The following is a 27,706-nucleotide window of genomic DNA, read 5'->3' as shown; positions in this document are numbered from 1 at the left end:
AAACTTTTGATATGGTCTCCCACAGTATTCTTATCAGCAAATTAAAGAAGCATGGGTTGGATGAATGGACTATAAAATGGATAGAAAGCTGGCTGGATTGTCTGATCAACAGCTCGATGTCTAGTTGGCAGCTGGTATCAAGCGGAGTGACCCAGGGGTTGGTCCTGGGGCTTGTTTTTTTCAACATCTTCATTAATGATCTGGAGGATGGGGTGGATTGCATCCTCAGCAAGTTTGCAGATGACACCAAGTTGGAGGGAGTGTTAGATATACTGGATGGTAGGGATAGGATACAGATGACCTAGGCAATTTGTAGGATTGGGCCAAAAGAAACCTGATGAGATTCAACAAGGGCAAGTGCAGAGTCCTGCACTTAGGACAGAAGAATCCCATGCATTGGTACAGACTGGGAACCAACTGGCTAAACAGCAGTTCTGCAGAAAAGGACCTGGAGGTTACAGTGGACAAGAAGCTGGATATGAGTCAACAGTGTGCCCTTGTCGCCAAGAAGGCTAATAGCATATTGGGCTGCATTAGTAGGATCATTGCCAGCAAATCAAGGGAAGTGATTATTCCCCTCCATTTGGCACTGGTGAGGCCACATCTGGATTACTGTGTCCAGTTTTGGGCCCCCCACTACAGAAAGGGTGTGGACAAATTGGAGAGAGTCCAGAGGTGGGCAACAAAATGATTAGGGGGCTGGGGCACAAGACTTATGAGGAGAAGTTGAGGGAATTAGGTTTGTTTAGTATGCAAAAGAGAAGAATGAGGGGGGATTTGATAACAGCCTTTAACTATCTGAAAGGGGATTCCAAAGAGGATAGAGTTAGGCTGTTCTCAGTGGTGGCAGATGACAGAACATGGAGCAATGGTCTCAAGTTGCAGTGGGGGAGGTCTAGGTTGGATATTAGGAAAATCTTTTTCACTGGGAGGCTGATGAAGCACTGGAATGGGTTACATAGGGTGGTAGTGGAATCTCCATCCATAGAGGTTTTTAAGGCCCAGTTTGACAAAGCCCTGGGTGGGATGATTTAGTTGGGATTGATCCCATAGGCTGCGGAATGGGGTGGGCCATGCAGGCCATGGCTCAACCAACTTTTAGTGCCTTAATTTATATGTTGGAACTGGTCTTGAAGTTACTGCTTGCTGACTCACCCAGCCACCACACCTTCACTTACCAAAGTACGAAACTCCCCTGCAATGGCAGCAGCCTACCTCTCCATGGGGCTGCCACAGGGACAGTGGGAGGGGAAAGCAGCAGGATCTGGCGTGCAGAGGGAAGTAGGGGGGAAAGATGGCCAGCAGAAGCTGGCATGTAGAGGAAAGGAGGGGGAGGGGAAGGCATCTGGCAGGAGCCGGGGTGCAGAGGGGAGCTGACGAGGGAGCTGGGGCATACAGCCAAGGTGGGCAGGGCGAGGAGGGGAGCCGGGGAGCTGGCTGGAGATACAGTGACCCAGCGTTAGGCAGGGAGGAAAGCACCAGCCAGGAGAAGGGTTTGCCCCTGGGGTGGGGGACTCTCCCCCACTCCCCAGCTCCCTGAACAGCGGCTGGCCCACAGTGATAGACATTAGGTGTGGAAGATTTTCCAGGGAGTGTCCAAAGGTTCTGACCCATTCCGTTGGGTGCAGTTCCTGTGAATGTCAGCAGCAAAAGCCAGGTCCATTCACTGCCTATTAAGAACCGTGCCCCCCCCAACCCTTTGCTCCTTCCAAAACTCCCCTGTTTACAAGGGCCTGAGAGAGCCTCTAATTCTGAGGGAGGCTATGCATAGGGGTGGGTAGCTTTGCCTGCCTGGTGCCTCAAACAGATCAATTCCTTTCCTTCCTGCTTGTTCAAGAGGACTTTCTTCCTCAGGTTTGGGACTATCCCTTCAACCCCTGGCTGCTTAGCAGAGAGCAGTGTGCAAATGTGGAGGCTGCTGATTTCTTTTTTTAAATTACATGTTTTTAAATTGGATTAATTTTTAATATGCTATATGTATTATGAGAAGAATGTATGTAAGAAAGAATGACATTAAGTGTCAACGTAAGGTAAGAAATCGGCGCTGGGCGCTGGGGGTGGAGGAGCAGGGTTGGTTGGTTTGCTTGGGCCCTCCAACCAAAAAGGCAATCCGTGGTCCCTGGTTGATCCTGCTTTGAGCAGGGGGTTGGACTAAATGATCTCATGAGGTCCCTTCCAACCCTAAACTTCTATGATTCTATAATGGTGCTGATGTATGCAGTGGAGCTGAAGTATGATAGGAAGGACCCAGCACAGGTAAAGACACTGGTCTCCATGGCCCCGATGGAGTCGGAGCTGATAGAATCATAGAATCATAGGGTTAGAAAGGACTGTAAAGGTCATCTAGTCTAACACCCTTCCAAGATGCAAGATTTGTTGTGTCTAAACTATCAAAGACTGGTGACTATCCAGCCTCTTTATGAAAACCGCCAGTGAAAGAACTTCCATGACTTCCCTAGGCAGTTTGTTCCATTGTCCTATTGTTCTTACAGTTAGGAAGTCTTTCCTGAAATTTAATCTAAATCTGCTATGCAGTAGTTTGACCATTGCCTCTTGTCCTGACCTCTGTGGCAAGAGAGAACAATTTTTCTCCATCTTTTTTATGGCAGACTTTCAAGTATTTAATCTCCTCTCTTCCAAACTAAACAATTCCTTCAGCTTTTGCTCATATGGCTTGCATTCCATTCCTTTGATCATCTTTGTCGCTCACCTCTGGATCCTTTCCAATTTCTCTACATCCTTTTTATATAGCAGTGACCAAAACTGGACACAGTACTCCAGCTGAGGCCTAACCAGCATCACGTAGAGCAGTACTATCACCTCATGTAACTTACATGCTATGCCTCTGTTAATTGAACCCAAAATTGCATTTGCTTTTTGATGATGCCACACCTGACAGAAGTAGGATGACCAGATAGCAAGTGGGAAAAATCGGGATATAGGGTGGGAGGTTATAGGGGCCTATATTAGACAAAGCACCAAATAACAGACTTTCACTATAAAATTGGAACACCTGGTCACCCTAGGCAAAACTAATGACCACCTCCATTTATGAGGCCTTGAACCAGCATCAGAGGACTTATCAGATGATTTTCAGGGAGAAGACCAAAACTTAGAGGTCACATCAGAGTCTGAATACGTAGAACATTTCAAGCCAAATAGAGAAGGGGAAGTATGATGTTTACTACCAGACTTATGTTTCGACTCAGAATTAGCTGGAGCAGCACTCCAAGTGGATCCAGAGTCCCCTGGGTCATGATTCGGGCTTGGCTCAGATGCAGGTCTTATCACCTCCTTCATGAGATGAACTTTAAGACAGTAGTCCCTCTGCTTCTTAGTGTGGATGAGAAAGAAAGTAAAAATAGGGCATTTGTCCCCTTTCTGTCCCTCACCCAGAAAAATCAGACACCTCTTGCACCCATCTGTAACAGAGATGACAGCCCTGCTCATAACACACTGTTTAACACCTGGGGATTTTTTTCCATAATAAATCCTCCTGATAATAATAAAACTACACCTCAAATAACTATCCTATCCTATCCTAAATACTAACTACAACTATACTAACTAAACATAGAATATTTTCCAAAGCTGGCTAACTGAAGCTAAAGCTATGGGGAGCTACAACTCTTGCCACAGGCAGGAAGAAGGAACTGAGAGGGAGGTGGTGGACATGCCTTTTATGCCCTCGCTTGAGAGCAGGAAGAGAGTAGGGGTGCATGCACCACATAGGGGTACTGCTGGCAAAAATCTCTGACTCTAGTGCACTGAGCACACATACACCTCTGGTGGAATGTATATGTACACAATCACTCAAAGGAGAACTGAACATCCTCCAGAAAATCTGCCCACTTCATGCCAGATGTCTGAATATCTTTCTCAGATGGGTCAGAAATATCATACTCCCCAAATCCACCAAATGCTAGCGATTGGAGATCCCTCTGTACATGTCTATTTTGCTGATACAGACTAGGTATCCTTTGGGACTTTGGCCTAGTCTACATTAGAAAAGGCTTGCAGGTATAGCTATATTGGCAAATCCTCCGAGTGTAAACACAGTTTATATCATCCAAAGAGTGCTTTTGTCAATATAGCTTATATCAGTTCCTTGAATGACATAAAATATAGTGGCAAAAGCACTTCTTTGCTGATATAACTGCATCTACCCTAGAGCTTCTGCTGGTATAGAAATATCTTTTTTTTTTTTTTAAATAACATACTAACCAATATTACTATATCAGCAAACGTTTCTAGTGTAGATCTGGCCCTGGTGTAGACCTACCTAGTGTAGACCTGGGATTTGGAAGTTGACAAAGGACGAGAAAAGAGACCTTGTCAGAGCTCCGGTGGAAGTCTGGGGGTTTCACAAATGGGGGTAGGAGGTTTAAGCAATTCTCAAGGCAGGGGTTAGTAGGATTTTGGTGGCTGAGATGAGACTGTCAAAAAAGGTGTGGCAGCCGAAAGAAGAGGGTTTGGCAATTGTGGACGGGGGGAGGAGTGGAGTGGGTAAGATGGAAAACCCACACATTTGGGAGAAGTGCAGAGAGTATGTCAGAGGAAGAAACTTGGGGCAAAGAGGTTCCAAGGCAGTGAGGGGGAAGTACAGAGAACTCCATTGCAAGTGGCTATTTGCATTTGGGGAGTTAAGAAGGGAAGGGATTTGGGGATGGGAAGGATTTGAAAACTGAAGGTAATATATGGACACTTATAGGAGAGTGCAGGGACATATTTAGTAGGACTGCATGCTTTCAGCATACAAATCTGATGAATTGCATGTGTGATGTGCACATCGTAGAAGATTCCCACACCAGGCTGGCCATCTCATTTCCCATCAGTTGTGGTGGATGACTTTTTGAGTATAATTAATTTATCTGTTTCCCACGTGATGTCCTCAGGAGGGGCTGATATGTCTTCCCCTCTCTGGGGATATGATCATAGGGAAAAAAGCAGTAACATACATTCCATCATCCCTTCACTAAATAGATGGAGTCTTTCCCACTCAAGGGAAAGACACAGCTAACTGAACCACTCAGGAAAGCTCTTCTTCAGGCATGGGCCTTTGTATTGTAATCTAAGTCAACTGGTGCCAGCAAGTTACAGTCTTCAACAATAGTAACCAACAGAGATTACATCAATAATGAATTTGTTACATTTTTTTATTTTGAAATTAATACTTGCCAATCCTGTCCTAAGCACTAGATATTGCTGAGGACTAATGCCCAAGCTTAAAGCGAACTTTTAAGAACAAACGACTCTTGAGATGTACATAAACAATAAAAGGTTAGAACATTTTTCAAACATGTAAAAAATATTTTTTCTGGTTCCATAAATCTAAAACCAGCTTGTTAGATTTATTTCAAACTGACCTCAAAAAATTATCTTTTGGCCTCAGTTTAAGGAGGAGAAATTCAGGACAAAAGAAGGATTTTTGAAAAAGTTTAAAGTGGATGGAAAATAAAGCTGTGAATGGAAACCATCTTTCAACCAAAACTATGATGTCACGCCTGTGACTCCTATAATTAAATCACCTATGCAACTATTTTTGGAGTAATCTTAACAAATTGAATCAATAATCAGTATCAAAGGGTTGCAGAAGATGCTAAGTGAGAAAAGTTTCGTGACTCCCTGTTCAGTTCCAAATATATTATTAATCATAACATTAACACATATTTATCATGTGTCAAGTTTTCTCAAGTAAGATACACAACACATACTAAACAATGAGCTGTAATACTTAGTCACTCAAGTCGTGCCTTCCAGTCAGGGATGAGGTACACTTAGAGCACACTGTGAGGAAGCCTGCGCTCCTCACTAGCATTGTACTCAATACAGGAATAAAACAAGACTTACTCCCAGTGCCTTAGCCTTCAAAGACACTATATTCTTGAACTGAATCTGAAAAAAATGCAAAGCTACTCCTCAAAGGGGTAAACAGCATCATTCAAGAGGGGTGTTCCTAATGCTAAACTCACTATAATAGAACCCTATTATATACTGTACGTGGAACCAATGTAGAAATAATATAAAGATATTTTTAGTTTTTAATTTTAAATGATACGTTTTTAAAGGAGTGAAAATATAACTAATATTCAATGTTTATTTACCTGAGACACCACAGTGAGTGTGACAATAGAGATGTCGCTGCTGCATGGCAGACTTCTTGTAAATAACATGAGTATGACCATTTTCATAACTAAAGGAATTTTCAGTTATATTCCTTAAAGGCTCAATGAAATACTCTTCATCTGCTGTAGCGATAACACCATGCTTAAAGGAGAAAAAGAAGACAAAAGCAACTAGTTACTGTTCCTCTGTAAATCATTATGAGACAGCATACTAAATAGTGCAGACCCCAGTTTTCCTCGCAGTGAATTCACCAACAAAATCTCCACTGACTTCAGTGTGAGAAGGAGCAAGCGCCTATTAGCAACAAAAAGAGAAAATGAGAAAAAAATTACTGCCTTGCCTCCTCAGATCTTTCCCACCATTTTTGGACATATGTGGTAAGACAGCAAGAGACATTTTTGGTGTGTAACAGACAATCAGCTTTTTTTTCCTTCATGAAACAATCTATTGACAAAGATGTTCCAGAATTATATGATTCATATCCTTTAAAAATGATGCCAAGCCAAAATAGCCTTGTTCAAAGAGTGAACACAGTGTCCCTCTATGATGGCATACCAAGAAATGTTTTAATGCCATATATTGCATCAAAGGAGAAAACTTACATAACAGATTTATTTTAGACAAATATTATTCAAAGTAACCACTGTGTTTTGTATCCAACTGCTGAATTCTAACACTATACTGAACTTATCTGGCATAAATTAATAATAGTTAATTTACACTATTTATGAGGGACTTTTAAAATATACCTTTTTGAGCTGTCAAACAATTTAAAAAATGAATTTCGAGATTAAAAAAATAGTTGAGATTAATCACAGTTTTAATCGCACTGTTAAACAATAACAGAATATCATGTATTTAAATCTTTTTGGTGTTGGGGGAAGCATGTGTGCGGAGGAAGAATAAGTGTGTGTGTGTGCGCGTGTGTATGTGCACGTGTGCGCACGCATTTGGGCAGTGCTGTCTCTTTACGCAGAGCACTTAGCAGCCTGAATGCTTTTTCAGTCATCAGCAGCTGCTATCAACAGCACTCACTCATGAGCCAGCAGCAGCAGCAGACTGGCTCCCCCTATTCCCTGATCCCTGCTCAACGGTGACCAGGTATACAGGTGAGGGGGCACCCTGACATCAGCAGCAGACAGGAGGCAGGCTCCTGGTCTGGAGCAGATTGGCCAGGGTGGCTCCATGGGGATGAGGCAGGAGCAGTAGTGGAGCAGGGTGGTGAGAGAAGGGGCACCCCTGCCCCACAGGCATGCAGCAGCATCCCCCCTGAGCATGGCACCCTGGTGTGCAATTAACACTCATTAAAAAAATGCATTAATTTGTTTTGAGTTAATTGCATGCGTTAACTGTGATTAATTGACAGACCCAATTATTATTTTTATTACAAATATTTGCACTGTAAAAAAGATATAAAAAATTGTGCAATCTACAAGTCAAAGCTTGAAGGGGCATATGAATGCTTAGCATATTTGGCAGGTAAATATCTTGGAATGGTGGCTACAACTGTGCCATAGAAACGCCTGTTCTCACTTTCAGGTGACGTAAATAAGACACAGGCAGCTATCTCCCATAAATGTAAACAAACTTGTTTGTCTTAGTGACTAGCTGAACAAAAAGTAGGACTCAGTGGACCTGTAGGCTTGGAAGTTTTACATTGTTTTGGTTTTGAGTGCAGTTATGTAAAAAAAAAATTCTACATTTGTAAATTGCATTTTCATAATAAAGAGATTGCACTACAGTATTTGTCTGAGGTGAATTGAAAAATACTATTTTTAATCTTTTTTACAGTGCAAATATTTGTAATAAAAATAATAATATAAAGTGAGGACTGTACACATTGTATTCTGTGTTGTAATTGAAATCAAGATATTTGAAAATGTAGAAAAGCATCCAAAATATTTATAATAAATTTAAATTCGTATTCTATTATTGTTTAACGGTGCGATTAAAACTATAGTCAATCACAACTAACTTTTTTAATCTAGTTAATTTATTTTGAGCTAATTGCTTGAGTTAACTGTGATTAATCGACAGCCCTAATATATTTCTACTTCAGAATTGCACCACATATTTTAGGCAGATCATGATGTAGCAGATTATGCACTATTTGCATTCTCCCCAGGAAACATTTTTCCAAATTTTACAATGCATGAGAGTAAACCTTTTATTCTTCATTACTCCCATGTTTGCAATAACAGATTTTCATGAAAGGGAAAGTGGTTCAGGGCGGAAAGGGGATATATCAGGCCAACTCCACTAATTCCTACCTACCTTAAAATGTGGATTTTCAGCCATTAAAACTGAATTTAGAAGAAATAACTCCATCTTTGGAGCCCCTTTGGATGTGGAAACACTAGGGAATTTGCATAATAAACATAATCACACACTATATCTGCCAATCTGAAAATTCTAGTCCATACATTGACACTTAAAGGCTTTGAAATTGATGATAATCTGTACAAAATGAGAGAGAGGGGTATGGGACAGCTAGTGGACCAGGAAGTAGGAAGCTTCAAATTCTAATCTTGGTTCTGTGATCTTGGGCAAGTCACTTAGGAACTGATGCTATTTCCATTAAAGTCAGCATAAAGACTATGTTGAAGTCAACAAGAGTTAGAGATAGTTGTAAATGGCCCTGGCCCAGAGAGTATGTCTATACTGAAGAAAAAAATAAAACACCACTGCAACAAGACTCAGAGGCTGGGTCTACAGACTCAAGCTTGAGGGGCTCACACTATGGTACTAAAAATAGCAATATAGATGTTCCCGCTTAGGCTGGAGGTTGGGCTCTGAGACCCACCCACTAGACATCTGTAGACCCGGTCTCTGAGATTTCCTGACTCAGGTTTTATTTTGCAGTGTAGACATGGTCTGACTAGTTAATTGAGAGTGCTCAGCATCTCCCAGGTGATACTCAGCACCTATATTTTCAAAAATTAGCACATAAGCTATTGTGTCTCTGCAGGCAGTGCAATGTGCATGCAGCAAGATTGTAAAGAGTCATTTTACAAGGCTGTAATGTTCACCTAATGACTTGTGAAAAATGCCGGATACACCTTGTATATTTGCACATCCATATTTCAGTAGTGTGTGTATAGCTTGTGAAGTGCTGTGGGACACTTTGGAAAGAAAGGCGCTTTATATATGTACCTTATACATTTATTTTCAAAGACTATGAGCATACATCTTAACACACAACTTTCAGTTGCCATTTCCTTAAATGCAAACCATTATAGTAAATGCTTCTCTTCTACAGTAGTTTTCACTATGTGTTCATTGAACTGAGTTACTTTGCAAAAGCAATTAACATCTGGGCTCAAATTTAGCCAGCATATGCTGGTACTGGACCTATTCCATTGTGCCTTCTTGTTCTTCTGTATCTAAGCTTTCATTTAAACTAAAAATGAAGGGCTAGATTCACAAAAGAGGCTTAGGGACTTAACTACCCCTTTAGACTCCTAAGTCCAAAATGTAGGTGCTGCTGGCATTCACAAATCCCTACTCAGCTGCCACCTAACCCTGTAGGCACCTAAAGTCACTATGTTTCCACCAATAAAGTCCCCTTGACATTTCTTCCAGTTAGCATGCCCAAAGCCACCAAAGTCCTGACACTGCCAAGTTGCTCAGCGTCTAACTCTCACCTAAGCTCTAGCCAGATTCATAAATTGGGCTTTCTCCTTTCTAGCTCGGCTGTGGGGCCCAATCCAATTGGCATGCTCTGAGCATGCCTAATCCAAACCAGACAGACAGGAAGAGTTGCTGGTGGTGGCAACAACCCCTTATATACAGTAGTATATAGTTAGAGCACTCACCCAAGATTGTGGGAAACCCAGGTTTAAATCTTTCTTTCCCCCCAATTCTAAAGAGGGACTTTAACCTAGATCTCTCATCTTTCAGCTGCATGCCCTAACCACTGGGCTATGGTATCATTCTCGCTCACCGACTGTTCCAATGACTATTTAAGTATGTCATACAAAATGGTGCAGAGACCCTCGCAAGAATATTCTCCTATAGCCCAGAGGTTCGGGGGGGAATCCTCATCTGGGAGGTAGAAGATTTAGGTGCTAGTCCTTGTGTTTAATCTGTTTGAGGGATTTGAAGATACGATTCCAACATCCAAGATGAGTGCTCTAATCACTAAACTAGTTGATATAAGCAGGATAGCAGCAGCTCCTCCTCACTTTTTCTTTAGAAAGCACTAACCTGGCTTAGGTGCCTAACTCCAGGACTGGGAATCCCATGTAAAAATAGATGCCTCACTCCCATTGAAGGAAGAGGGTGACTTTAGGCCATACCCCTCCCCTCAGCTTTTCCTACTGGCTAGTTTAGGCAGCTCCCCACTCAATGTGCTGGCTTCCATGAATCCCTGTTTTAGGTACCTATGTGTGGTATAGGGAAATTGGGAGCCTAACTTGGAGTCATAATTCCACTAAGTGTCAGGTTGCCTAAAAGTTAGACACCTAAATCTTTGACTACTGGCAGTAAATATGCTCAATGGCCTGTGATGGGACGTGAGATGGGGTGGGTTCTGAGTTACTACAAAGAATTCTTTCTGGGTGTCTGGCTGGTAAGTCTTGCCCATATGCTCAGGATTTAGCTGATCACCATATTTGGGGTCAGGAAGGATTTTCCCGCCAGGGCAGATTGGCATAGGCTCTGGGGGTTTTTCGCCTTTCTCTGTAGCATTGGGCATAGGTCACTTGCTGGTAGATTCTCTGCACCTTGAAGTCTTTAAATCATTATTTGAGGACTTCAGTAATTCAGTCTTAGATTGGGATCTATTACAGGAATTGGGTAGGTGAAGTTCTCTGGCTTGCGTTGTGCAGGAGCTCAGACTAAATGATCATAATGGTCCCTTCTGACGTTATAGTCTATGAGTCTAAATCCCCTTTATAAATCTAGCCCTAAAACCTGATGTACACTTAAAATTTAGGTTGACAAAGCTACCTTGGTCAGGGGTGTGAAAAATCCACACCCCGACAGATGTAGCTATGCCAACCTAACCTCCAGTGTAGATGCAGCTATGTCAATGGAAGACCTATCTACCATTGACTTATCTACCATCATTCAGGGAGGCAGTGTTCCTACACTGATGGAAAAACCCTTTCTGTCAGTGTAGGCTGCATCTATACTATGGGGTTATCCCAGCATAGCTACAGTGACATATCTATGCCAGTATATTTCACATAGTGTAGATAATGGACTGATTCTGTAGCTGTTATATGGTTGCTGAGATGAGCTCAAAAACGTGACCCAAGTGTACCAGATGGAGTGACATCTACCTGTGTTTGCAGAACCTAAATCTGAGAGGCAAGATCTGTTCCTTTCATTTCATAGGGTGCTAACTCAAATGGTAACAATTCAAATTTCATCATTAATTCACTGCTCAGAGCATGTGAGAAAAGAGAAAATAAATACTACAAAGATCTGCAATCTACTATGAGTAAAAACCCATGGTACCACCAATGAGTGGATCTGGAAGAGTATTGCCATACTTCTCTAGCTCCAATCAAGAAATTCAACAGTATATATCTGGCCCAGTCTACACCTAGGTTGCACTGGTTTAACTAAAGTTTAGTTTTTAAAGTTATTTTGTTAAACAAGGACAAAACCCTCTGTCTATATATCATTTTAAACCTGGCGTATATAATTTAGCTTGTACCAGACATTTATAGATGCAAATTAAACAGCAATAACCAGTTTTATGCTGATATATGTGTGGCCACACAAGCAGTTTGCACTGGTTTAACTAAATTGATTTTGAAACCTATTTTAGATAAACCAGTGCAGCTTCTGTACATAGACAATGCCTATATCAACAAAAACACAGAACAATTATGATCTTTACAATAATAGAAAGTATATGCATTTAGAAACGTTTCCAGTTTGTACACCTTCAGTAACTTTTGGCTAATAAATTCAAGGAATTGTGCTATTACATCCGAAGTGAAACTTTAAAGCACATTTTGGGCCTGGCCCTCTACTCCTTAGTCAGGCAAAACTTGCACTGACAGCAATAAGAGGTTTGTTTGAATAAGGAGTTTGAGATTGGGCCCACTGTTAAGGAATTAAATGTTTTTATGTTTTTAATTTATTTTTCATTTCATGTTTTCTATTCTATTTTTATTCTACATAGATTTTTATACAATGCTCATCACCGAAGTATCTCAGTACCTTCCAGTAGTGCATTACGCAAAGTGACTACACATCTGTCACATGTTTCTTCTCTCATCCTCACTCCAGAGAGAGAAGTGTGTGGAGAGGGGAGTCTTGTTTTGGTAGGGTGTATTTTTGTTTGTTTGTTTGTTTGTTTGAACATATACAGTACATGAGTAAAACCTCTAGGTCCAAAACATGAGTGAAGATCATCCAGATATAAAATTGACTTCTAAGGAATTTAACAAAATGTTATCCAAGGTGGTTCTATAATTGATGGAATATCATCAGCATAGTGTATTCTTAAGCATCATTTGGAGGAAGAGATGGTGATCTTAAGTGGGACCGGAATATTGGCACAGTCCTGCCATAGGTGCAGGGGACTGGACTAGGTGACCTCTCAATGTCCCTTCCAGTCCTATGATTCTATAATTTTGGAATCTAAACAAGACCATTTTAAACATAATGAGGCTGAATGTCCTGCTTAGTCTGGTTTGGGGATGGGGGACATCCAGCATATATTTCTAAAATGATGGGATTTTGTTCAATTTCTTTGCAGATCACCATTAATAAACTTAATTTATGGCTTGCTATTAAAGCTGTCTATCTGATGGAAAAGAAATATAATTTTACTAATAAAATAGTTTTTCTTAGACTATCATCCATTATGGAGAAATGGTAGCCTCTCCATAATTAGAGTTTTATAATGGAAGGGGTTTGCAACCCTATTTTAATCCCCTATAAACTTCAACTTTGACCATTGTTTTGGCCTGAAAATTGTCATATTTCTGTGAAGTCAAAAGAACATTTTTGCAAAGAGAGAGGGAAAAAACCCTGTCAAACAGTTTTTGAATTATAGATTATTTAAAAATTACTATGATTTGAAATATTATCTATTCTAATGTTTTTCTTTCTCTAGTTTACTAACACTCCTTCAAACTTTCCATGTAGTTAAGCTCCTTGAAAATTCAAGTGCTGTCTCTCTCTCTCTATATATATATATAATATAAAAATATTTCATAACTAAGAAAATGTATGGTTTTTGTGGATAGTTTTGGTCCAATCCTGTTCCTACTGAATTCGATAACAGTTGTAAACTTAATCCTGTTCCTAGTGAAAACCTTTTTCCTTGTTTTTTATGAATTTGAGGTTTCTAAATTATGTTATAGGTAACTATGTTGCTATTTAGCAATCTTAACTGGTTTTTTACTATTTACAATACATCTATTACTGAAAATATTATGGATGACATAATTTTCTCCATTATAGGTAAAGCAGAATTTATGTCTGACTTTTCATATCTTCAATAATAGAGAGGTCCAACATATTGCTTTCTCATACTTCAGTCTTGTTCTTCTGTGAGGGCAAGACATGAATGAGTAACATATTTCTGTGTATTAAGCTATATCTACACTACAAGTTAGGGGTGTGATTCCCTTGCTCATGTACACACTCTCGCACTAGCTCTCATAGAGCTAGCACGTCTAAATAGCAGTGCAGCCACAGTAACACAGGTAGCCACTGCTATTTAGAATCATGCTAGTTCTCACCGAGCTGCAGGAATATGTGTACACGAGCAGGGGAATCACACCATCAGGTCCTACTGTAAATGTAGCCTTAGTTTGCTCCCTGTATTGACTTTGTTTTTTCTGAAACTTTCTAATCCAAACACCTAGAACCATTTTAGTAACTGAGTAAATAGTAGCTTTCCTACTTGAATTTGTACGCATATGGATTGTCAAAAATTACATGATTGATGATTTTGTATAAATTTGCTTGACAATAATGGAAGTTTCCTACACATTTTTCCATTGAAAGTTACAAATGTGCCAACATAAATATAGCTCCACCCACTCCTCGACCATTCTTGCTCAGTACATAGATAGTTGCACATTCATGCTGCAAATAACTATGCTTGCATGTGTGTGTTCATTTCCCAATAATTACACACACACATAGGGCAGCCTGTATATGATCTTCTGAAAGCTAAGCCCACGCACAAAATACCCATTGCCATCAAAAGGAACTCCACTCAGATCTAGAACAGTATATGATCTGGGTTTTAATCTTTATAAATCAAATAATATTTTAAATGTCATCAAAGTGTCATATTTTAAATTGATGTCACATCTTTGAAAGTATTTAGTATTGTTAAATGATAATTACTTTAAAAGATGGACAAGGCGGGTGAGCAACTCAACATGAGCTCCCAGTGCCAGATGTTGTCACAAAAAGGGCTAATGTAATCCTTCAGTGTATAAACAAGGAAGTAGTGAGAAGAGATATGGAGACAATTTCTCCTCTGTATACTGCATTGGTGAGACTGAAACCAGAATACCATGAACAGTTCTAGTCTCTATATTTTTAAAGGATGGTGCAAAAAAGAACCTAAAAAATTATTTCAGGGCTGGAGAAAATGCCTTACAGTGAGAGACTTAAAGAACTGCTTAGCTTATCAAAAAGAAGATTGAGAGGTGACTTGATCAGAATGTATAAGTACCTTCAAAAGGAGAAAATACTGGGTACTAAAGGACTCCTTAAAACTAACAGAGAAAGACATAACAAGAACCAATAGCTGGAAGCTGAAGCCAGACAAATTCATGTTGTAAATAAGGCCCACATTTACCATTGAGGGTGATTAACCATTGAAACAGACTACCAATGGAAGCTGTGGATTCTCCATTTCTTGATGTCTTCAAATCCAAGTCTGATGCTTTATGCCTTAACCCAGCTTTAGTCAAATACAAGTTACTGGGCTCAATAAAGAGGTAATTGGGTGAAATTAAGGACCTGTAATATGCAGGATGACAGAGATGATCTAATGGTCCCTTCTGGTCTTAAACGCTATGACTATGAATCCTATGAAATGTTGGGATAGAAGAAATGACAGTATATAATATTATTCTAGCTCAATAAGAATGTCTCCCCTCATTCCACTAGGGACTTTTTTCTCCATATTCATGACACATTTACCAAAGTGAGACTTTAAACTGTGACTCTTCGAAAAGGAATAATTGCTTACTTGTAATTCTGTTTCTCTGAAGATATCATTTTACTTTATTCCTGCTCTGGGTCTCAGCTTGCCAACCTGAGACAGGGTAGAATTGTCTCAAGGACATTTGGGCCTTTGAGGTTCAGCCTCATTGTAAGATCAAATGCTAGTGCCTCGTTACCCTTAAAAACATTTTATTTTAGTTCCTTGATCTGCGGGAAAACCAGGTTCCTCACATTCAAAATATAACAGACACCAAAGGATATTTGTGATAGGATGAAACCATCAGGAAAAAAATTTAGTAATTGAAAACATAGGTTCCTCCACATATCTGAGAAGAGAAAGCATGTGAGGTAAGAATTCAACAAATGACCTCTTCAGAGAAGCAGAATTGTCAATAACGAATTATTCTTTCTTTAATATGCTGACTCAATTCCGAGTCTTAGGGCAGGTCTACGCTAGAAGTGCTACAACAGCGCAGCTGCACCATTGTTGCACTCTCCCATTGGCATTACTCCACTTCCACAAGAGGAAGCTAAGCTGATATAGTGCCAGTGTGGACAGCACACCTGTAACTTGCGTCACTAAGGGGACGTCTTTTTCACATCCCTGAGCTACATAAGTTAGATCATCAGTAGTGTAGACCTGCCCTTAGAGAATAAACCCACAGGGCAGTCTCCAAAAACCCACAGATTGCTCAGTTTTAGAAAAATAAAAAAAACTATACAAAATAGTTTCAGGTAGTTCAGCGAATAGAGAAGACTTCCCAAATTTCCCCCAAAACAGGTAGTGGGAGAGCTGGAAGCAGGGCAAGATTAAGGCATAAGATAGAGCCCCAGCTCCTGGAGATTTATGATTACAGTAGACTCTAAGCTTTCAGTTTAAGAAGTTAAGTTTCCGTTCCCAATAGTGGTGAGGAAAAGTTTGCAAATATGACATGAGTGTAACTGATTCAGTGACCTCTGCCAGAAACTGCAGAGAACCTGAAAAAATAGCTCTGTGACGGGTTCATTAGAATGGGGTGTTAATTCTAAACCCCACTGGAATCTCCATTGGAATCTCTGTGTGGCAGGAGAAGTGTGCAGTAAGTCCAGCCCAGAGTGCAGTGAGATATCCCAACAGCTCAAGTGTAAGTTCTGGAGTGTCCCTGCCTCTTCAAGAGAAGGCAAAAGAGAGTCTTACTTCCACCCCTGCTCCTGCTTCTGGGGTGTAAAAGGAGCCTCTGTCTCAGCCTTTCTGGGAGTGGTAGTGGGATCTCTGACATGATTTTGGTGAGGGGCAGGCCCACAAGAGAATAGGCACAGAGAGCCCCACATTGTGGTGTGTTTGGGGACCCAGGATTGCCTTAGTCCAACCCTGGTTGGAAGAAATACTGAACAAGTATCAATAGCCAACATCACCCAAAGATTAAGACTTAAACGGGGAACCTGACATTTCAAGTTAAGCATCAAGGCCCTGGAAGTACAGTGTGTTGAGAAGGCCACACTATTGACAAAATACTGAGGCTATCAATGTATGGAGAAGCCGGACTAATGTCTGAGGGAAGCGACAAGGCCAATGACCAACAGATAGCTGAAGTCACTGGAGCATGTGAACCATGAAAGTCAAAAAGATCTTCAAGTCTCAAGGAGATGCCAATAACCTAAAGATGTCCCCAGCTATGTAGCTAAAAGCTTTGAAGGAAATCGGTGTTGTGAGGAGCTAGCACCGGTGAATGAGATGGCTAAAAGAGAAGAGAAACACAGGGATATAGAAATGGTGTTCAAAACAGTGTTGAAGTCTGGATGGGTGGCAGAGAACAGGGATCACCTGTGATGACTCCAGCTCTGACAGTGAGCTTGTGAGCTGACCAAGGCCAGACAGGAACAAAAATGGAATGTCCAGGAGGGTGCTGAGGCACTGTCATTTTCTCTCAAAATGAGGTGAGCCAGCCTGTGCTTCAAAGGGCAAACATATCTGAGAGTCAGGGGCATGTACAGTAGCAAGCTGAGATCCAAGCGTGGAGATCCAATCACTACAGTATATTTAGAATACAATCTATACACAGATAACTCAGAGTTTTAGCATAAGACAAATCTTTAAACTTTTAAACTTTAAACATCCTTAAAGATGAAAACACATCTTAAATATGAACTAATTGCAAAGGTAAAGTGAAATTTAAGTTAGGCCCAGATACATGTACTGTATGCCCCTCCTCACCAGGCTGCAGATGCATTTAACACAGAAATACACTTTAACTAAGCTTCTTAAATATGACTGTCCCCCTTGAAATCATCCTGGGGGGGAAGTGCCCCAGAATGCATCACTTTGATATCACAGATACAATTAATTAAGTTCACTTCAATCTATCTAGGAGCTAGATTATTGTCTGGTATTCAGCACTGTAATAGTAGACTTTTGTTATCAGTGATGTCACAGGATGTATTGTTTATTCTATGACACCTGCAGGGGAAAAAAGGAAGTGCACAAAGTAATTCAGAGAAATAATCATTTAGACATTCTGCACCTAACACAATAGGATCCTAATCTTTGTTGGGGCCTCTACTGCAATAGAAACAGTAAAATAATAATATTTTTGCAATGGATAATAGAAAGATGTATTTTAAATTTACTACAGCAATAAGTAGATTTTTGGTTTATATTTCCCAATCATGATCTTTTATTTCATTACTTTGTAATTCCCTAGCCTATTGTTATTTTTAGGTTTCAATTATAGTATTAGGGAGTAAAACTTTTGCCATATAAGAACTAATGCTGAACTGATCACAAGTTTCATCAGCGAGAGAACAATTTACAAAAAAACATTGTAAATACTTGGATTTCTAACATGACTGTTACTTTAAAGCATTTTTTATTTGATTTATAAACATAAAGATCCTGTAAAAAATGTAAATGATTACTTTGTGGCTTTAGTATTTGCCAAGGGTTCTGCTTTCCTCTTCATTCCGTGGGACTGTAGCACAGAAGACTTTTGGGCCAGAGTTTTCCTTCCTTTTTATTTATTTCAGGTCTTTTGGACCCAAGACTGAGAGCTGCATAACCCTGAACTGAACATTCATGCCAATTGGTCTATTCATGCTACGCAGCACCCATAGGACCAGTCATTTTTATTCCTAGAGTTTGCAATGGTCCTGACAAACCTAATTTCACTCCATAACTAATCTTGCAGCCCTAATATAGGCACTGGCCACACTAAAATTTTGCCTGAAGTAGAACTACAGGATCGAGCCTTAGTACTTAAAATAAAGCTTCTAAAACTAATAACTACTTTTCCCCAGGAGCCAGATCTCTGTTCCTTGCCTTCCTGTCTGTTTGCTTCTTGCAGGAACTCAAAGAACATGGACATATGCTAATTAAGTTCTTCCACTATATTTTAAAGGGGAAAGTACACTATGACACTAAAATATATAACATGCACTTACCAGACCATTGCAGTTGCTTAAAGCCACTTTAGTTGTGCTACGTTGGTCTTGCAAATATCCTGTGTAATGACAGTGGTCTAACAAATCATGTTTCCATTTTGGTCCATCTTTCCCCCAATATTCTACTGTAAAATGTTTGGACACCAAATCTGTGTTGAGAATCAGGTTTAAATGAAAGTGCTTGCCATAGGCAGAAAGTTTAAAAAATAATTTAGATGCTTGGTCATAAGGGTCTGTACTCCTCTTTCTTCTCCTTGAGGGTTCATCATCTTTCATAGTAAAGCTGAGGAAGGCTCCATTTTGATCAACCCTTATTGGGACTGTTAGTTGATAATGTTCAAGGTAAGACAGGAATTCCTCTTTGTAATCACAAGATAAGCCAGTCCAGGAAGTGGGCATAAAAGAGAAGAAAATATAACAGGAAACAACAAGTAGCAGTATAAACATTTACTACAGTTGGCTAAATCCTATCACCCTCATGAGTGAAAGTAATTTTCAGGTATATGCAATGTGAAAAGCTTTGTTAAATAAAATCAAGGCAAATCATCTATTTTTAAAAAGAATCAGCAAAATTCATGCAGGTTCCTATTAATTTGATGTCACTGGAAATGCAAATATTTTGAATTCACTATATGTTTTCTTCTTATTTAACCTACTATGTAAACATTTGGGATTAATTCTACCCTGTGAAGGATGTACATCTCCCAGTGATTTCATTTAAAAACACAAATTATTAGATCCACCTGCAAGAATAAAAACAATTGCAATGAAAAAATATCTGTGTAAAAACATATAAATGTATCCTCATTTCACTAAAATAGCCTACAAATGCAAATATTCCATTATATATTTTAGACGCATATGGTTTCTCCAGTTTTAAAAAAAGGTTTATGAAATCATGGCCAGTCTTTAACATGCTATTGCATTATGATTAAATTTAATTTGCGAGATTTTGTTATAGTTAAAGTTAAAAATAAAAGAAATTCAATCTCAAGATACACTTTGACCTAATGGTTTTCTCTGAAAATGAACTTCCATGATAATAAATTAAGAAAACTACATAAAAATCAATGTGATCTCTCACTATTTATATAACAATGGCTTAGGAAAGGATTACCTGAAATTAGTGCAAAACGGATATGTTTTTTCAGCTATAAAAGTGGGACCCCCTACCTTGAGAATTATATGAAAGCCTGTTGTCACTGTGAAATTCCGATGAAGCCATGACTAGGCTCAAAATCCAGGTCAACGTCTTCCACAAAATTTCCATAATTTAGTAAAACAGAAAGGATTTAGGTTTTTTTTGGAGGGCTACCTATGTGCTATAGAGTTAACTCTACTCCAGAATCGCACCATAACAGGTATATTTATTTTATATTTCTTCCAAAATATTTACTGGATGTTCTACTTTTTGACAGGCACTCTTTTCCAACAACCTGTGCTTTCTTCTATATCTGCAGTCATTTTCTCAGTTCAAAAACAAGTATGTTGTAAAATTCCTTTAGATATCAATAAGATGTTAGACTGGATAGTTATTGAATTTTGTCCATTTCTTTACCTGAATAACAAAGAAAAAAAGGCATGTGAAAGTAACGTCTACTTTAAATTGGAAGATCTATACTGCAAAAATGCTAACCAAGTGTCATGGACTACAACATAGTTGACAATCAAATTTGAACATTGCTGCTTTTATCGTCTAAGACCCCAATCCTGCAGAAACTTATACATACACTTGAAGCATGTGTAATTCCTATTGATTTCAGTGGAACTACTTATCTGCTTGAAGTGTGCAAGTGTTTACAGGATCAGGGCCTTAACAAATATTTACAAAGCCGAACATATTGCTTAAAATATAAATGCTGGGCTCACTCCTGCTCTCACTGTAGTCAGTGCAATGTTCTCATTGATTTCAGTAGTGGATAATTAGACCCAGTATGCTGGCAGACAAACGAAGAACCTGGGAATGTATCATATAATGTTTCTGATAGAGAAGTATATGGTTATCTGATCTACAACATGAATGTTATTATTATTATTATTAGTAGTATTACTATTCAGGGCCCACCCTGCATTCCCTATGCAGGCAAAATTCAGTTTAGCTTCAGGGAAAGTTTTCCATGTGTTGCTGCTAGAGTATTAAGTTCAACATTTGAAATTATGCGTACATTTTAAGTGTTCTAATTGTTAGCAAAGACATTTTGTACATACAGTGCATCATTTAATAATTTTAGTATGCCAGGAACTGTATACATTGTTGATAGACACATTACAAGCTACCCATAATTTTGTTTTGAATAAAATGCTGGTCTCAAAATTTTGTAGAGTAATAGGTAACACTTGCCTTACACTAGGCTCTGTGGATCTACCCAGTAGTCAAAACAAAACACCTGAAAAGTTTAAAACAGCTTAAATAAAAATGCCCAACACCACATGAAGTCACTGTAGCAGCTGGAAGGAACCTAAGTTACCTCAGAATTGTAGCAAAACAGAAGGCCTGCTCCTACAGCTTTTACTCACAAAAACAGTCCCATTGAAGTAAATGGAATTACTTGCATGAGTAAAGGTTACAGAATCAAGATCATAATGTGCAGCACTGTTCAAAGTGTATGTAATAGGCAGTTTGGAGGGCCAGGTGGCCTAGTGGTTAGAGCATGTGGCTGTCAGCCCTGCTTGGTTGAGTTAACTCAGTCTTTAAGGCCAAAAGGAGAGAGGAACCAGGACCTCCCTCTCCACCGGGTCCCAATCCAGGGCCCTGTGTACATCAACTCCTAAACAGGGCAGGGCCCTCCCAGCAGGGAGTCAAAATCCACTGCCCTGGGCAACTTCCTACCACTCTGTTCAGTTTGGGGCATTTGCCAATTTGTCTAATTTGCTGGGTGGCCTGCTTCCTGTAGAATCCTCCCTTGGGTCTTGGGCAGCACCTTGCCAGAATCCCAGACTCCTTGGAGCCGGGCAGCCACATGTTGGTGAGAGCGAGCCCCACAATGTCTCTGGGGTTCGCTCACTCAGTTACCTCAGGTGCTCGAGGTCTTCTTCGCAGTCTATATTGGCTGGGAAGACAGTGTTTACCACCTGGGGGCTGCCTTGGCTGGCAGACTAGTGTTCCTTCCCCTCAGGTGAGGCAGCAGCTAGTTCCTGCCTCTTCACCAGTCAGCCCAAATCAGGCCAGGCTCTCCCCTTTCCTGCCCCCATCAGGCCAGGCATTGGCTTCAGATATAATGGGGCAGAGCTAGCTGGGACCAAAGGCTCTCTGTAACCCCAGCTCTGCTGGTTGGCAGTTTCTCTGCTTCATCACAGTGTACAACAAATTTCTCAACAAACTCAGCATCTAATTAGGTCAATTTATTTATTAGCACTGTAGTGAAGACTAGACATGCTCTATAACCAGCATTTAAAATGTAGCCATTTATTGCTACATATTATACACATTATATTTTGTTATTTTAGCTTTCTTCTCAAAGTAGAATATAATATTTAATTATGGTATGATGAGGAAATAACAATTACATTTAAGCAGTGGTCCCCAAACTGTGGGGCATGCCCCCATAGAGGCACAGAGGAATGTTCCAGGTGCACAGCAGGGCAGAAGTGCCACCCAGCCCCGCTCTGCCCCAGCTCCACTCAGACCCATCCCCAGTCACAGCCACAGCTTGGGCCCTAGTGGCAGTTCCACTTCCAGCTGTGGCCCCAACCACAGCCCCGGTCTTGGTCTCTGGCTCCTGGCTGCGGCCCCAAACATAGCTCTGACCCTGACCCCAGCCCTTGGCTTCCGACCGCGGCTCCACTCCTACCCCCAACTGTGACTCTGATCCTAGCCCAGTTCCCAATTGTGGTTACAAGAGAGGAGGGTGTGAACAAGTTTCATTACAGGTAAGGGGGGGGGGATCACAGAAAAAGTTTGGGGGCTATTGGATTAAAGGATACTTTACATGTAAATGTCATGTCTAAGACAGTGAGTTTTTTTCCAGGGAGAGCAGGAGGATGTAATGTTGTGATTCATAGATTTTTAAGGCCCAAAAAGACCATGATGAGCATCTAATTGGATTGCCTGTATCACACAGGCCTTAGAATTTTGCCATGTAATACGTTTACTAAAACAAACTATAGCATATGTTTTAGAGAAATAGCTAATCTTGATTTAAAGACTTCAAAAGATGGTGAATCCACCACATTCTTAGATAAGTTGCTTTAATTTAAGTTAATTAATTTAAGTTAATTACCCTCAATGTTAAAAGTGTGCCTTATTTCCAATTGAGATTTATTTAGCTTCAGCAGCCAACAACTGGATTATGTTATGTCTTTGTCTGTTATTAAAGAGCCCTCTAACTATCAGAAATCTTCTCCCAGGTAGGTATTGAAAGATTCTGATCAAATTGCTTCTTAATCTTCTCTTTGATAGACTATGGCTCCATCAGGAGTTCTTTAAAAACCTGACAATTAAGAAGGAATCTTACAAAAAGTAGAAAAAACTGGACAAATTACTAAGGAGGAATACAAAACAATTGCACAGGCATGTAGGGGCAAAATCAGAAAAGCTAAGGCACAAAATGAGTTAAACCTAGCAAGGGACATAAAAGGTAATAAGAACAGGCTCATTAAATATACAAGGAGCAAGAGAAAGATGAAGGATAGCATAGGTCCTCTACTTGGCAGAGAAGGAGAGCTAATAACTGATTATATCAAGAAAGCTGAGGTGTTTAATGCCTACTTTGCTTCAGATTTCACTAAAAAAGGTTACTGGTGACCAGATGCTCAACACAGATAATATTAACAAGAGGGAAGGAACACAAGCAAAAGAGGGAAAGAACACATTAAAGAAAATGTAGACAAGTTAGATGTATTCAAATTGGTAACGCTTGATGGAATTCATCCTAGGGTATTTAAGGAACTAGCTGAAGCAATCATGGAACTTTTAGCAATTATCTTCAAGAACTCATGGAGGATGGGTGAGGTCCCAAAAGAATGGAGAAGGGCAAATGATGTACAGATCTTTAAAAAGGAGAACAAAGAGGACCCAGGGAAATATAAACCAGTCAACCTAACTGTGATAGGTGTCTGCCGCACACTGGCACTGAAGGGGTTAAAAGCAGCCTAGGGTGGCTGCGTGAGAAGTGGCCAACAGGAGTGGGGCTGGAAGGAACAGCCAATCAGGTCACAGCAGGCCCATATAAAAAGAGCTGCAGGGCAGCACAGAGCAGAGCAGTCACTGCCTGTAGCTCAAGGAGGGAAGGTGTGTCTCTTTTAGGCTGAGAGGACTGCAGCATCGGAGACAAAGCTACCACTGGGAGGAACTGGGGGAGTCAGAGGAGCTCCTGGCTAGCTACTGAGAGTGAGTAGTAGGGCCCTGAGGATGAGCAAAGAAGGTGCTAGGGCTGGGGGGAGGGAGGTGGCCCATGGAGACAGCAGCAGGGAGAAGAATTTTAGGCGCAGCAGGAGACTGTGATCCACAGGGTCCCTGGGCTACAAGCTGGAGTAGTGGTTGGGCCCTAGTCTTTCCCCCGCTCTCCCCCTAGTGGCAGAATAAGTTGCTGCAGACATCACTGAGGAAGTGCCCTGACAAGGTACTGCAGCATCCGCTAGGGAATGTGGCTGGACTACTGAGGAGCCAAACCTCCTATGGAAGGGGGGAACTCTGATTGTGACTTGGCCAGAGGATCAAGTCATGAAGAGGACGCTGCAGGTCCTGACAGATGTGAGATGGGCTACAGGCAAACTGGGAGATAGAGTGATGATGTGTAGATTGTGGACATGGGCATTGGCCTGGAGCTAATCCTCAGATGACCAACAGGAGGCGCCAGGCTGGTGATGAGTGGTGCGAACCTATCACACTCACTTTAATATCTAGAAAAAGACTGGAACAAATTATTAAACAACCAATGTGTAAGCACATAGAGAATAATAGGGTTACAGCACTAGCCACAACTGATCTGTCAAGAACAAATCATGTCAAATCAACCTAATTTCCTTCTTTGACAGGGTTACAGGCCTAGTGGATGAGGGAAAGCTTTAGACGTGATATATCTTAAATTTAGTAAGTCTTTTAACACAGTCCCAGATGAAATTCTCATAAGCAAATTAGGGAAATGTGGTCTAAATTAAATTTCTGTAAGGTGGGTGCACAACTAGTTGAAAAACCAGTCTCAAAGAGTAGTTATCAATGGTTCGCTGTCAAACTGGGAGGGTGAATCTACTGCAGGGGTCAGTACTAGTCAATATTTTCATTAATGACTTGGATAATGGAGTAAACAGTATGCTTATAAAATCTGTGGATGACACCAAACTGGGAGGAGTTGCAAGAATTTTGGAGGACAAGATTAGAATTTAAAATGACTTTGACAACCTGGAGAATTGGTATGAAATTCAGTGAAGACAAGTTCAAAATACTACACATAGGAAGGAAAAATCAAATGCACAGCTACAAAATGGGGAATAACTGACTAGGTGGTAGTACTACAGAAAAAGATCTGGGGTTTACAGTGGATCACAAATTGAGTATGATTCAACAATGTGATGCAGCTGTGAAAAAGGTTAATATTATTTTGGAGTGTATTACCGGAAATCCCATATGTAAGACATAGGCAGTAATTGTCCTGCTCTACTCATCACTGAGGAAGCCTCAACTAGAGTATTGTGTCCAATTCTGGGCACTACAGTTTAGGAAAGATGTGGATAAACTGGAGACAGTCTAGAGGAGACCAATAAAAGAGATACAAGGTTTAGAAACCTGACCTATGAGGAAAGGTTAAAAAAACTAGGCATGTTTAGTCTTGAGAAAAGAAGACTGAGGGACCTGATCAATCTTCAAACACATTAAGGCAACAGAAGATGGTGAGCAAGTGTTCTCCATTTCCACAGAAGGTGGGACAATACATAATGGGCTTAGTCTGCAGCAAGGGAGATTTAAGATAGATATTAGGAAAAATTTTCTAACTATAAGGGTAGTTAAGTTCTGGAATGGCCTTCCAAAGGAAGGTTGTGGAATCCTCATCACAGGAGGTTTTTAAGACCAAATTGGACCAATATCTATTGGGGATCATCTAAGTGTACTTAGTCCTGCCTCAGTGCAGGAGGCTGGATTTGATGGCCTCTCAAGGTCACATGCCCTACATGTCTATGATTCTATTGAGCTTCTTAAATCTCTCACTGTCATGAAGGGTTTTCCAGACCTCTAATAATTCTTATAGCTCTTTTCTGAACCCTTTGCAGTTTGTCAACATCTTTTTTTAAAGTATGGATAACCAGAACTGGAAACTGTATTCCAGTAATGGTCTCACAAATGCCATATACAGAAGTAATATTATCTCCCAACTCCTATTTGATATTTCCCTCTTTATACATGCAAGGATCACATCAGTCCTCTTAGCCATAGCATCACAATAGGAAGCTCACAGTCTGCCTGTGCATGTGATGTCTTGTCCTAACAGCATAGTCTCCTTCAATTGTAGAGCCTCAGGGGACTAGACGAGATGCCACAGAATACTGCTAATAAGATATGGTACCTTTGACCTCTGGGTCACTGGTTCAAATTAACAAAAATTATCTAATGGCTTTTCAGTGGCCTGTGTGAAATGGGTTGATGGTCTCAGTTTAAGGACTTGTCTACAGGGCAAGTTACTGCACTGCAAGCCAAGGTGTGAATCTACAGTGTGCCGGCTTGCAATGCAGTTATATCGTATGTGGACATTGCTATGATGCAATGAAAGTCCTGGAGTGCAGCATAGCTTACTACATTTTAGGGGACAGTTGTTCACACAACCAAACCCCCAAGAGAGTTAGTAAGTTTGATGGAAGTTCCACAGACTTTTGTGTCTGTTTTCCAGCAGCATTGTAGCTGGTGTAAGCTCTCATATAAACAGGCCAAAGGTGTTTTTACTAGTGCTCTGAGCCTTCAGACTGAGAATGGACATGGAGGCTGAACCACCTCTCAGCTCTAGACTTGGTCCTCCCAGAACAAAGCTGGGGAAGTGCATCAAAGCTTCCAGTGTAACATGCCTATTCTGTGAACAAACTGAGGATTTCAGTCTCTACTGCTGTCAAGTTGACACCTTTTGTCAGCCCTAAATGTTCGTAAATAAATTGTACAGTGAATTAACTATATGCATATCCAAGATAATAGTCTGTGTGATTTCATTTTCTTAACATTATCTACATGCAACAGCTACCGCATAAATGAAAAAGCCATGCTAGACTGGTGAAGGAAAAGATGCAAGAAGTATTGTGAAATCTGAGATACAGCTGGTAAAAATTGCGCACACAGCAGGGAGCTCTGTGGGCGCAGGGGTGATCGGTTTAGCAGCCTTTCACCGGCTATAAACTTCCATTTCTTCTTCCTTTGTTATGTTACTGTTCAAATGCAAGAACAGCGTGGCCATAACACCGTCTAGCTCCAGTGACATTCCCATCGGTTTCCTTTTGCGCTATTTTGGAGAGAAGGCTCCACACGTGGTACTGCTTGTCCCGCTGAAAGCTCGCTGTGGTCAAGAGAGTTTTGGTTTACACTTCCTAGGGGCAACCATCCTGTATTTTCGGAGGGCCACAGGGGTGAACGCAGGGACTCACTCGCGTGACCTAATAAGAGGTACACCCCTCATGAGACAGGTAGAGCACCCGCCCATGTACTTCCTCCTCCCCTCTGCCTCTGGCACCAGTACAGCTGCCTCCGCTCAGCCACCACTGGGATTCCAGGGTAGTCGGAGAAACGAAAACTGACCGTTCTCCCACAGCAGCTCGTTCAGTGCTTCATCCTGAACACCATCGTTATGCTAATGTTTCCTCGGACGTTATTAGGTCTGGGGGCAGCACCTGATGTCCGACAATAACCTATCACTAAACGCCATCAGGCTATGTAAATAAACAAACTACAGGTCACAGTTCAGGAGGGGATCGGGCATTATCATATAGAGAGCCGCAAGTAGAAGAAATTGAGGGAAATTACATCTTTGGAAGTTATGCCTCCAGCTAAAAATAACCCACAGGTATTGCTGATCACAAAGATAAACCACAATTT

General features: G+C 40.7%; 1 protein-coding gene across 2 annotated transcripts in view; it reads right to left on the bottom strand.

The window, feature by feature from the left end:
* The window catches only part of ADAMTS6 (ADAM metallopeptidase with thrombospondin type 1 motif 6), a 292,975-nt gene that overhangs the window by 263,404 nt on the left and 1,865 nt on the right, over positions 1-27,706 (bottom strand). For both annotated transcript variants that reach the window (XM_067568533.1, XM_067568534.1), the window contains exons 2-4: positions 19,873-20,257; positions 18,700-19,058; positions 6,105-6,267 (exon numbers count right to left, since the gene is read on the bottom strand). In XM_067568533.1, the coding sequence (XP_067424634.1) occupies positions 6,105-6,267; positions 18,700-19,058; positions 19,873-19,969 (619 nt within the window). In that variant the 5' untranslated portion in view covers positions 19,970-20,257. The remainder of the gene's footprint in view (positions 1-6,104; positions 6,268-18,699; positions 19,059-19,872; positions 20,258-27,706) is intronic.

This window comes from Emydura macquarii, unplaced genomic scaffold, assembly GCF_026122565.2.
Source record: "Emydura macquarii macquarii isolate MOO-44397 ecotype Brisbane River unplaced genomic scaffold, CSIRO-AGI_Emac_v2 contig_2897, whole genome shotgun sequence".
Taxonomy (NCBI): Eukaryota; Metazoa; Chordata; order Testudines; family Chelidae; genus Emydura; species Emydura macquarii.
Note: the sequence above shows the minus strand (reverse complement) of the source record. Positions and strands in the feature narration are given on the sequence as shown.